The sequence below is a fragment of the Hypomesus transpacificus genome, chromosome 1, assembly GCF_021917145.1.
Source record: "Hypomesus transpacificus isolate Combined female chromosome 1, fHypTra1, whole genome shotgun sequence".
NCBI lineage: Eukaryota > Metazoa > Chordata > Actinopteri > Osmeriformes > Osmeridae > Hypomesus > Hypomesus transpacificus.
This window is the reverse complement of record NC_061060.1, coordinates 9,873,880-9,887,278: the sequence shown is the minus strand read 5'-3', so window position 1 is coordinate 9,887,278 and position 13,399 is coordinate 9,873,880. Positions and strand designations below refer to the sequence as shown.

Here is a 13,399-nt window from a genome sequence, read left to right as displayed (position 1 = left end):
TGCTTCTACCCATCATTAGGATATTAGATTAGCCCCGGGCGGCGAGTAAACAAGTCGAGACGGCTGGCGGACGCAGGCGTGCACACTCCACTAGTCCTCACCCTTATTGGGTTACTCTGGGAAACTTCCACTGAAAACAAAATGAATCCGCTGAGAGAGAGAGGCAGGGGATTATTAAAGTAGAGTGGCTAGTGAACGGAGCGGTTGAGCTCAGCGAGGGAGCAGGGAAAGAGAGTCGGAGGCCCGCTCAGGCCAGACGCCTTGAGCACTCAAGATCGAGCGGATGGCTAACGAGCAGGAGACGAGGATCTGACAGCGGTGAGGGGCAGGGCTCGGACTTTGATTATTGGCTGTTGGATGGAGGGCCAATATCATCCACCTCCCGCCACACCTCATTTGGGTTACTGCCACAGCAACTGTCCGTTCAGCACTATCGAAGACAAACGAGGGCGCGCTCGTTCTCAAGGTCAACCCCCCCATCTCCGCAGGGGCCATGGGGGGGGTCCGGCATTCTAATTCCTAATACACTTAGAGTAATTAAAACCTATCTAGAAGAGCAGGGAAAGTCGATATAGCTCTTTTTTTGGGTGCTAATGAGATGCTAATTTGCTGGCCTGCTAGGAATGAGGTTTGGTGGGATTCAAGGACAGGATCGAGATTTATTCGTTTTTTCTGGAGAGCTCGTTTAAAACGTTCGCTCTCCCGCTTGTCATCTTGACAGCTCCAATATAGGTCTCCTCAGACAAATTCAGAACGTTTATTGTGTATGTGCAGCAAACTCCAGGTCGCTGAGTGAGTTGATAAAAACGTAACTGATACGAGTGTCCTTCCAAGCAAACTCTCCAAAGCCCCTAGGAGCTGCCTCGCCTCTGTGGGTGTGCTTGTCTTGGGAGTGGGTAGAGGGTCCTGCCCTAGCTTGCAGCTCGGAGTGAGGCGTGTTACAAAGCCAAGTCAGGCCTGTTTGTGCAGACCCTACTGCGCTGGCACTCTTTGGACATTCCAGGGGTGCTGGCTGTCCTACTTTCAGGCACAGCATTGGAACTCCAAGCTCACGCCCACTGCCACTTGCTCTCTGTCCTTATTGCACAAGAGTTGCAAGCAATCCAGCCAGCCCACTCATATATACCCACTATCCCTGACTCCAGTCCCCTCATGTTTATTAATTGGGTATTTGGACTTCGAAGTGACTCTCCTCTGGACGACCATGGTGGGTCTGCTGGATCCCTCAGGATGCCAGCTTCTCACCAGGGTGCAGGGAGGCAATGGTGTGTAATGAAACTGCAAAGACAGTGATGCAGCTCCCGCTCCGTGGGGTTTGTGGACCAGGGCCGAGGGAAGCTTGTTGGAGAGTGTGCTGTTTACAGTCCTCTCTGTAATCACTCATCAATAAACCATCATGCAGAGGAACACATTAGAGAGTGATCACGGACAATCAATATCTCGAGTCTTTCACGAACAGACTTTGAGCAGGGATAGGAAAGAGTGTTAGTTCCAATTTGAAAGAACCTTCTTCCCGTTTATCCATCAGTTTCTTTTTCAAGCCATGAGTTGCGGTGAGTGCTTCATCCTTCGTGTCTCTGCACTGGAGCACACATCAGCGTTGGACAGACAGGAATTAGAGGTGCCAGTCATCCTGACAGACACAGCTAAAACGTCTACACTGATGAGCTCTTTAGTGAAGCACAGCAACTCTACCTCTAGCAGACCTGCACAGCTCAAGTCATCATCCCACCTCGACGCTGCACCGCAACAACAACTCAAATCTATATATTGAATCAAAAGAAGTACAATCAAGCTTTGAAATTCATGGTAATGACGGATGCTAATATTCTCATCAGAAATATCTCGTTCTATGATTGAGAAATTATATTCTGAGCTTGCCCAAAATACCATCTTTTATTTCAAAGATTATATTTCAAGATGAGGAACCAAAGAGGATTCTCATTTTCAGACTAAATTGTCCACATCAGGCTTCTCACATAGAAGCAATCAAGCAAAATGAGAGGAAACAGTATTAAGAATGGGGCTAATGTGAGCCAATGTGAATTCTGAGGTTCTGTGTATGCCTCATCAATTCCTAATGTATCAAATAACTATTATTAGAGTCTGGCATCACAAAAAACCTACAAATGACTAAATACCTGTTAGCAATGGGTATGCCAGGTCTTCCAACTAATGTCTTACAAGAGATGAGAAGACACACACTTTAGTCATACTCCCCCACTAAAAATAATAGTTTACTGAAACATCAAACTCGAAAGGACTGACAGATGGGGGAAATTACTTTTGCTATTGTTTGGCAAAGTTGACATCAAAGGGCTACAACCTCTGCTGCACTCAGGGGTATGAGAGAGAGGAGCAGTGATAGAGGCAGGTGGAGATGGAGAGAAGGGAGGAGAGAGAGAGAGAGAGAGAGAGAGAGAGAGAGAGAGAGAGAGAGAGAGAGAGAGAGAGAGAGAGAGAGAGAGAGAGAGAGAGAGAGAGGGAAAAGCAGAGAAATAGGAAAGAAAGAGGACGGGTGGAGGGATAGAGACTGGGAGATGGTAGATGGAGGAGAGCAGAGGGGAAGCCCTTTGATCTGTGGCAGAAGAGAGCTCAAAAGAACAAAAGAGAAGAAGAAGAGCAGAGAAGATTGCAAACAAGGCATGCAGTCAATTCCCAATAGAAGAGAGAGACAAAGACGGAGGGAGATAAAAAAAAAAAGGTGGAGAGAGAAAGAGAGAGAGAGAAGAGAAGAGAGAAAAAAGAAAGACAAGACCAGGATTTTAAAGGGATCTCAGTCTGCGAGTTGTTTAGGGAGTTCTTACATGTCCTATGCTAAAGCAATTAGCATCGAGCCCCTTCTAGGAAACTGAAGCCAAACCACAGTGTCTGTCTTCAATCACGTCCGTGTGTAGCAACCGAGTCAGACAAACCCTCTCATCCCTGATGAAACATCAAGTATTAATTGGCATATGAGAATGATGCATGTTTTGCGACCTGAGCATGGAACAACTGCAGCAATCGGTCCTATGGGTCGGATCATCTCTCTGTACATCAGAACTCTCCAACCGCAGAACAGCTGCATTCAGCTGGTTAGCACAGTGGGTCTAGATTGGTAAGATTAGTCTGAACAAAGTGCTTAGCATGTAAAACTGTAGGAACAATCTACCTATGTGCAGTCAGCAAAATGAAACACTTTGTATGCAGCAAAGCACCCTAACGAGCCACACATTTATGAATGCCTTATAGCTGTATACATATGTAAAGCTGACTTATGTGTACTCATCTGCAACACTGATGGTACGGTAGCAAACCTACAGAATAATTTAATGCTGCAAATGGAATCAAATCAGTTTGTTCCAGATGCAGACAGTGGAGATGTGGCTCACCCTGGAAGAGAGCTGCGTTGTGGATGATGAGGAGCTTGAGCTGGGCGCTGGCAGCCTGCAGGCCTGCCTCCATGTTCTGACGAGCAGCCACCTGGTAGCGCTCTTCCATCCTCTTGGAGCAGCAGCTTGGGCCTCGGGACTGGCACACCTGCAGGTCCGCACCTGGCCACCAGGGGGAGAGAGACACGGTCAGTCAGAAGCAGGCCAGTCGATTAAAGGGATAATTTAATCAAGATACCATTTTAGGGAGTATAAGAGGGTAATCACTTTCTCTTGTGTATAATTACAGTATCCTGCCCTCTAGATAATAAATTCAGAAATCAGTCTGTAAACCACGTAAATAAGTAGCTAGTTTTTGCTTAGACAACTTCTTGACTTGGAAGAGTTATTACATAGTCATTGAGTGAGGTCTCAGATCTATTAACTGAGAGGAAATTGTTCAAACATAATGGAAATGTCAAACATAAATACACAATGAACCACGTTATTATGTTTTTCCCTTTCATGGTAGAAAAGCTTGATCACTTGAACTGACACAGAGCACTCTTTCAGTGGTCAAGAAATCTAAGGAATGAGAGCTGTTTGTCACCCATGTTGAAAAGCTGTTTATTACCTTCAGTGAGGATAAGAACAGACAGGCATCTGGAAAACGACAATAACTGTCACGGGGTCGTGCAATTATTGGTTTGAAACGGACAAAAACATCACTGAAGTCACCTTTACACCAGCCTCTGCTTTCAACCTGATCACTGGCTTTGAAGGTTGCCTTTACAGAAATAACATACAGTAATTGGATTCCTGCAAACTATTTTGAAAAGTGAAAATGCAAGGTATTCAAAAGATAAATTAAATTTAGACGAATGTTGTGATTTGCCTTGTATAGGTCTGCTTAGATCAAAAAAGCACTGACCAGAAGACAACATTTTTATATTAAAGTTACTGAAAAGAAAATATCAATTTTCAGGCCAAGGTAAAGGATACTGTCAAAAGTATTTCCGGCACTAGGTAAAGTTAATCAATGGAATAAAAAATACAAATATTTTGAATATGCTACAGAGAACATTCATTCCATGTAGAAAGTAATGTTCATTAATAAATCACAAATAGGTTTTATATCTTTTAAGCGTTACATAAATATATACTGAGGCCAGGTATGTAAAAAACAAAAACATACGATAAACCTAACGATAAACATTTCAGATTTAGTTTCAGTCAAATATTTATGACAATAAAAGTAGGTGCTTTGGAAGATTTTTTCCTCAACATGACATCAGTATTTCCAGTTGATTCCCATATCCGTCCACCGAAAGCAGTACAAAGACAGACGTAAACGGGGCACACAACCATCCGAGGTTAAAATACAAATGGGAATTCAACAGAGACATGTCTCTGAGGTGCTGCTACATGTCATGTAAAAACAATCCACCGAAAAATCTGAATATTAATCAGCCTAGGAGAGATGACTAGTCGAGATGATCCAGCCCACTGAGAGGCTAACAGTGGATGACACTGGGTTGATGGATAGCAAGGTAAACAAACATCAGGAGAGGCCCTGTGCTCCCACTCCAGATAACAAGAGAGGAGGAGGCTGGGGAGGAGCAGAAGGGATAGGAGGAGGAGTGTGATGAATGTAGAGAAGAGAGGAATAGAGTGAGGTTTGAGCGTGGATGGTGGTACGGCATACAGATCTGTGTCTGTCTGGAGACAAGAGGAAGGGATTGTGGAACAGATAGATGCTGCACTTAAGATAGATCAGTCGGGTGAAATCCACTATGCCTTGAGGGAACGCACAAACAGCAGCGGAGGTTTCGGTGGTGGATGGTTCCATTCTCATTCAGGTGAAGAAGTAAACAGCTCCATCAGAACATTTTGTCAGCAATCATTTTCCCTTGCAATGTGAACACATCATCATCATCTAAATGTACAGAAGGCCTCTAACGTTCAGGCAGCAACAAAGACGAAACACATCAATAAATTGGAAAGGTAGAACCACCTGTGAAGCAGACAAACAAAGTAAGACATGAATTGAACACTGGACATAAACATGCACACACTGCATCCTCAAGATGGCCATAGTCACAGACACACAAGACTTAACTAGAGTGAAGTACCAATATATCAATCACACACTACCTTCTCTATGCATCCTGACACACTTAATATCTTAAATCAATACCTACAAAGCACTGCTGGCAGATAAGATCAAGTTAATTTCAGACTGCAGGGGCAAAATGATTAAGCTGTCAATACCACCCAATGTGTTAAGCGCACGCAAAGGAGAGGTGGAGACAAAAGGATTTAGCAATTATCTTCCGCAAAGCAGACAGTTTCATCTGCACGTCTACCGTTTTGCCAGATGATGAATGTATTTCATTACACCAGTTCAGAGTGGTGAGGATTAAGTAAAGTACTCAGGGTGGAAATGATTCCCCACAGAGTTACGAAAACAACAACAAAATGTACAGTTTCTAAATAAAGCCCTCTCACTGACAGGTAGGCCGCTTGGGAATAACATCCGTCCGCCTCTTCTCCTGTGCTCTGCTCGCAGTGCTCCTCCTCCTCCTCCTCCATCCCTTCATTCTCTCTCTCTCACAGGCATCTCACACACTTCTGCTCTCTGCACTAGTTTGCTTCCACCTGCATTGAGCTGCAGGCTTGTCAGATCATCCAATGGTTAATCGTCGGCTAGACAGTCCCTCCAGGTGTCCTGTGGGCTCAACGGTGGAAATTGGAAACGGGATGTACATCTGACTGTGTAATAGATCATGAACTGTAGAAAAGCACTGTTTTGGATGCTCCTTTCCTCCTTCAAGATCAAGTGTAGTTCAGGTTATATTAGGCTACTACCCTCAATCAATACTCTGACGTGGTTGATCAGGTTACTTGATTACACTAAACTATATTAATACTAGTGATTTGTAAGGTTTGTCTTTAAATGCAAAACTATGAATTATTATCATTCTGTATTATCATTATCTATCATTCAGATAAATAATAAACTTCTGTTCTGGTCTCTCTTCACGCCCCCAGTGAAGTTAAATGTACACTCCAGCCTTCTCCCCCTGTCCACAGTCCTCAGTCCCGAGGCCCTAGTCTGTGTGGCCCAGAGTGGAGCTGAACATGACAGCTCCAGCAGGGCCTCGGTCAGGGCTGTGTACACAGTCAGCACAGTCCCCCCCCTTCATCTTTAACAAGCTCTGAGACTCCAAGCCGGGGGACAGGGAGGGAGCAAACAAACTTGTATCTCTCTATGCTTCTCAGCGCCAATTAGAAAGCTATCAGTATGCAAGTTTAATGATGGTGTCTGAGGGGGAGAAGAAACAACTTGTGGTAAGATATAGAATATGTTAAAGGATCTTCATTAAGAGTATGAATTATAAATCAACAACCAGTGTTGGTTTGAGCCTCGGGGAGTCAGTGAAGCTCTCTCCGGGCCAAAGGAAGCCACTGACACTTTGCAGAGACAATAATGCATAAATGAAACCAAAATCATTTGATATTTATCTGAGAAAATCCTATTTGGTAACTGGGGATTATGCTCAAGTAGTAAATATTGTTAAAGTTATTCTTCTCGTAATACATCAAGTTGACCTACTTAAATCTCTTGGTACACATGATCTAATGATCTAACAGACCTATTGGCTGAATGGAAAATGAAACAAACAGTATTTGAATGTAAACGAAGCAGTCCTCTGACTTCTTCAAAGCTTACAAAACTATACAATACCACCTCATTAGAGTTTTTAGACATCAGCCACATGAGATTTGATACATTCAAATCATTGCCGAAACAGTTTAAAAGCAACAGTTTGTATAATTAGACTGAAGAGACCATGGCGTTGCGTCAGAGTAATTCAGTCTATTAGTTGTGCCATGTGTCGTCTGAAAGGGAGGAATGTTGACCATTGTTGTTTTGTCTCCTGGTTCGTTTGCATTGAAAACTCTTTATCTAGCGACATCATTCCTGGCCAGTGTTCTTCTATCTCTGGGAACCCATGACATTATGTCGCCATGCTGACCTGACCCCGTCACTAATTGCTGAGGGGTCAGCATCTGGCAAGGCTATTGTTGTTATCTGACAAATAAGATCTAATGTGGCGCCACATCTCCAGCCAGCAACTGCATCAGCAAGAAGAAAGCCAACCAACCCGCTGTAAGATATGCACACTCCTCCAATCAGTTAGGAGTGACTGTCACCTCAAGAACCAGGTCTGTTATAATCAGTTAGAGGACAGGAACGGCCCCTGAAAGGTGTTCAGCCATGTGCAAGCCCTCCCTCTCTATCAGTAAGTGGACTTTGTCTCCACTTCATCTCTTGTACATCCTCGGGTGAGTCGAGGATGTTGGAGAGGTGCCTCTTGTGACAAGAGACCCTGACATGTTACTATTAAGAGTTGACAACCAGCTTTTTGGGGGGCTTTCAGGCAAGCGGCTACACCCATACTGGAGACAAGAGCTGTTCTCCCTCAGAAATATTTTCATCTTTAGCTCTGATGCTCAGAACAGTTAGGGATCTGCAGTGCCAACAAAATGCTGGTGGAGAAGCAGACATTTCTGCTGGCTGTTTGGTGTTCCTCCCCCTGGCACCACATGTAGCCCTATTAGAATCCTATTAAAATGCAGTCTTCTGCCTTCCTGCAGCCATCTCTGAATAAGCCACCTACTCCCAACAGATAGTGTGCCTCTGTAGACCCCTGGGAGACGCATCTCTCTCTCTTTCTCTCTCCTTCCTATTTGGCTGCCTCTTTGTTCCATGTAAACTTGCAAAACCGAGATGGTGTCCCACTCATGTCACTCAAGTCATGTTCTTAGGTACTTGTGATATTACACCTATTGTAAGGGGAGTAAGAAGGGTTTTAGAACTCAATCAATTTCAATAAGGTTTGACCTTAGAATCTTGCAGTTTCCAAATGATTTGTGAATACAGAGTTAACAAACACAGAGTTAACAAACACAAACACTGACCATAACCAATAAGGTGTGCAATCAATATTAGAAGTTCAAGAAAGTCATTTGGCAGAGTACAATTTTTTATTGCTGCACCTTGCCAAGTTATTCTTCCAGATTTTGCACTTTGCAAAACAGCAAGAAGAATGCATTCAGGTAGAGAACACACATTTTGGATCTACACTTTACACACTTACAGTTCATTTAACATTGTTTGCTGCAACGCTGCTCTCTTACTGAGGGGAATGTGTGAACCTCTTCCTCACAAGATGGAGAGAGAACAATTAACCTGGAGCACTTCTCTTTTCTGACATGACACTAAAACAACCACTTAACATTTGCAGCAGGCTGTGATTCAGCCACATGAGATCAGTATTAATTTACATACTGAATGGGAACTCAGGCAACAGTTTCTGCCGGAGCCCCAATTACACAGTCCGACCTGAAGTTTGCTCTACAGCACCATGGGACTTTTCAGATTATCTCCTCCCTGCCTCCAGCCACGAATCACTTGTGTTCTCCTGTGTGCATTTTCTTGTTCTAAACATGTTTTTGGTCTTGTTTTAATCTGTAAACTATATAAGAGATCAAACCTTAAGGTTGAGACAGTAGCACTGCATATATTTTCCTTTTAGTTATTTTCCAGACATTTAACATTCGACTTCCAGTTCCAATCAATCTTTTGAAATCAACTTATTTATTTTTTTATTTCAATCATTAAGCAATATTGCAAAAGAAAGGTCGCACCCCCTGGTCACATTCTAATCACGGCTAAACATCATCTTTTCACCCATTATTAGTCACCACCATTTCTCAAGGTGACCAAATAAACACTGTTCTTTCAATATGGAAATATTTTTGTTGAATGAAAGGTTGGTTTAAGAGATTCATTGGGTTGATTGAAAGTCTGAACCACTTTGCTTAATGTTTTATTTTTTTGTAAATCAACATCATCATGAATCACACATTTTGTACAGAACAAAGCAAAGTTGGAAATAAATAGTGGAGAAACATGGTATGAGGCTGGGCGAGCAAGTTGAAAAGTGGTAGAGCCAGAGGGCAGCAAGGAAGAGTGTGTGGGCAGGATGTGGTCACTAAAGCTGGAAGAGTCAACTCTCCCTGCTATTGTTTAGGAGGCTTTGTGCCTTGGAGGGGGGAAACACACCATGAAATCCTCTCTGAGGATTATTAGGGAGCTTCTGCTGGAGATGCTATGTTCTGACGGCCAAACAAACTCTGGGATATTTCTCCCATTTTGTGATGAAATAGCACTATGCTAGAAGCTCTGACAGTCATGGGAGAACAGGACTGAGGAAAGCCTAAAGGTCTGTTTAAGAACACAGTTTGTTTTTAACCACTCCTTCACAGGTGCATGTGGCCATTTAATTAAAACTAATAAGAGTTTATAGGTCAGGCCTGTTAAATACAGGCCTCAATTACAACTCTACAATTACAATCCTGCCATTGCCATTATTCTACAAAGTTTGAGTCATTCGAGTTTATGCCAAACTGTGTGTGGGCTGCACTTGAATTTTTCTTGTTCTTTTCTAGGTCATTGAATAGCTCAAGGCTAGATACATTATGATTCTTCAACGTGTTGACTCGATAATGCATCTATGTATGTGTGTAAGTCATAGTAAAGTAAGCAGGTAGAATAACACCTACCTGAACAACCGGAGTTGCGCAAACAAACCAAGATTTTAAATGATGATACGTATAGGAATTTAGACATGTTCTGTCAATATGCACCGGCCCTCTGTCCAACTATAACAGGAATTGTATCAGTCTTGCAAGTTGTTTAGCCGACTGTACTCACATAAAGGCCAGTTTATCCAATTTACGCCTACGAAATAATCCCACGAGCGAGTGTAGTGGGTTTCACAAAGGTGGAAAGTAGTTACCTGAGACTGGGGTTTCTGGTGCCCATTTCGACCCTGGATGAAGAGACTGAAAGGATGCGCGAACTTCATGGCAGCTTGGCACAGCTACCTGTCCTCCGGGCACGGGGAAAAGGAGATACAGGAAGCAAGCGAAGAGCGCGCCAGATAGCGAAACGCCAACCATGGCACAGCGCCAAAACTTAATCAAACCAGAATGATTAAAAAAATGGAACAGTGCGTGCAACCTATGAATGTCAAGTTACAGATTTTTCTCCCCAGCGGAAGCACAGGTAAGTAGCGCGGCAGCTCCAAGCTTCATAGTGGTAAGCATCTCTCTTCTCACGGTCAGGGCAAGGTGGAGACGAAACGCTGTCCTTCTCCGCAAGTGCTGTAAGACGGTTTAGAGTACCAGACCAGTCGTATTAAAGTTCTGTATTAAAGTTCTGTAAAAAACTGACGGACAAATCTTAATATTTTTCCTTACTCAAGTAACAAAGTAGGATATCATTCAAATAAACTTAAAAAGCTTCCTCACTAGTCTGTGAGTGCCGACATCGTCCGAAAGACGCATGGGCTGTGAATTGCGCGTTATCGCTTACTAGTGCGCGCGCCACAACAGACTAAACCCACTGATTTATGCCTTTTCATTTGCATGCGTGAACGCGAACACAAGCGCAGGCATGGTACATGTTCATTCATTAAATGTTAAAACCCCAAGTGAACCATACACAACTGTGTACACGTTACAGCCATAGGCTAATAGAGTAACATAGCACAGGGAGAACCTTTCCACATCTGCCATCACAATTTGTATTACTTGTTTAACTGTTATCAGTCAGTCTGTTATGTGCCTTAACTCTCTGTTGAGCTGCTCAACAGCTGATGGGGAAAGCTTGCTGCCCCCTGACAATCCCATCCTGTTGATCTTGCCTCCTTCCTGCTCCCATCCATTTACCAGTGTTCGTAAATCAATTTAAAAATATGTTGTTGAATAACAGCAATTATGCCTTTAGGATCCTAAGTCCTTTACTACTAACCCTGATTGTAAGGTATAGTGTTATACATTGTGTTCTTTGGGTTAAGCCCTTAAGAAGTGCATATTCTGCCATCTAGGGTTCAGTTATTGTAACAGTCACCTGCAGTCACTGTCTTCATATTTGCTTGAGGAAAGACCACACAAAAATCTCCTTTCATTGAAATAGTTGTATTGACAGGAGAGTTGAGTATTGCTTTGAAACTAACTTAAATGTAATACAACAAACCTTTTTGATGCATGATTTAAACCGTTATTAAAAGGAGCCAAATCTCACGTGAAATCAATTTTTTTTTTAATGTAGTAATGTATTTTTGCACATATTTTCCTTTTCAAATCCAAACTCCAATTGAGTTGTAGAAGCACTCAAGACTAACAACATGTTTTAATAAATGTAAAGTTGTTTGACAATCAATAATACTTAATATTTAATAATAATTTCACAGATCAAGACAGGGTTCCAGTTAAGTGAGACTGACAGTTCAAGCCCTACGTACTCAAGAAATATACAACATACCTCTGTAGGAAAGCGAGTTAAGGATTTTATGATCATGCTTTTTGAATCATTAGGCTAAATATATTTTGAGTATCCTAAGATACAATTTTGCTTTTTCTATCTTTTTTTGATCCTGCAACTAAAGTAGAACATTTTGATCCTGAAAGTGGGTTCAACACAATCAATCAAGTTTTCATACTGTCCTTTGGAAGGGCAGATCTGGCGGATTACAGATGGATACCGTGCAATTTCTTTATTTATTTCGGCAATCATTAAAATTGCAATGTCATCCACCCGAAAACAGCAAGACAAAAATTGTCATTGTGCTAACTTGTCCACTAATACACACAAAACTACCTAACAATTACTGACACTAGGAATGTCTCTTTTCCTAAATGGTTCACTTTATTGTGTCTGCACAGTTTTCACCAAAAACATAATAAGAAGTATTGTGATTCATATTCCCTTTATCACATCTAAGTCAGATGACTCTGAGCCACAGAGAGTTTTGCATGGATTTGCACAACACATATTTGGAGAGGCTGACAGCAACCCTGCAAAACTCCCTGTGAACCCCATGAAGTGTAACGGACTTGTCTTTCAACACAGTTCAAATAGACTCACAAGAGAGAGTGACTGGAAATACTAGAAGTGCACACAATGTAGGTGATGAATGGGTACTACCTGCACTGTGAGCACTTTAGAACTGCCAACACAGAGATTATTTTTCAAAAGACAACACATTAAATATATTGTTATCCAAGAACTAAGAAATATTAAAGGGAAATACGATTTTACAACATGATACAATCAAAGAATAATTTGTACATTTGACCAAATGTAGAGATGCATGTCTTTACGTCACCAAATGTCCAGATAGTACAAGTTCTCCAGCCAGAAGGAGCAACTAGGGCAGTAGATTGTAGTCTACTTCACTAACTACACTAGATGCACCTTAGCTGGAAAATTATAGGTGGAGAGATTTGGGTTTACCATCCATGGAAGAACCAGAGTATAAGTATTACCTAGAAAACAGATAAGAAAGAAAACATTACATTTTGAAAACATACAAAATAAATGTCAAGCTAAGGAGCTCAACTATATAAACTTGAATTTACTTAAATCATAGGTGAACAATATAAAATAATATAACATAATAGGTGTATTGCCTAGGCCTATCGGATATTTAGGGATTTATGGTCGCCACGAACACTTTGGTTGGCTACAAACAATGGCTGTAAAATGTTGGCTATCCGCTGTAGTTTTGTAACCACGGAAATTGCGCATGGAACCAAAAGTGGGTTTTAAATGATTGGTATAAAGATAGTTCTAATGGGTATATACAACTTTCTATTAATTTAATGAGTTTGCTATGAAATATTTTCCACTGAGCTAAGCTATGTGGCCAAACAAAGCGTGACCATAGACTAATGTCCAACAGTGGTTATTCACTTATTTTCTCAATAGTTATTATAAATCAACTTGCAACCCAAAAAGCATCCCGGTTAAGACATGCAAGTTATGAAGTAGTTAAAGATACATATTTTGCTGTTACCTTTATGTTGTTTTGAAACTTAACTGGCAGCAGAGTTTTACGAAAGAAGCGCGAATCTACCGTCATGTGATGAGGCTCTTTCCATTCTACAACATAAAAAGGACTTCGAATAAAGGC

General features: G+C 42.0%; 1 protein-coding gene across 1 annotated transcript in view; it reads right to left on the bottom strand.

Moving 5' to 3' along the window:
- The window catches only part of gpc3 (glypican 3), a 69,212-nt gene extending 58,460 nt beyond the window's left edge, over window positions 1–10,752 (bottom strand). The window contains exons 1-2 of the mRNA XM_047023626.1: window positions 10,220–10,752; window positions 3,372–3,533 (exon numbers count right to left, since the gene is read on the bottom strand). Of these exons, the coding sequence (XP_046879582.1) occupies window positions 3,372–3,533; window positions 10,220–10,382 (325 nt within the window). The 5' untranslated portion in view covers window positions 10,383–10,752. The remainder of the gene's footprint in view (window positions 1–3,371; window positions 3,534–10,219) is intronic.
- Window positions 10,753–13,399: the final 2,647 nt, after the last annotated feature.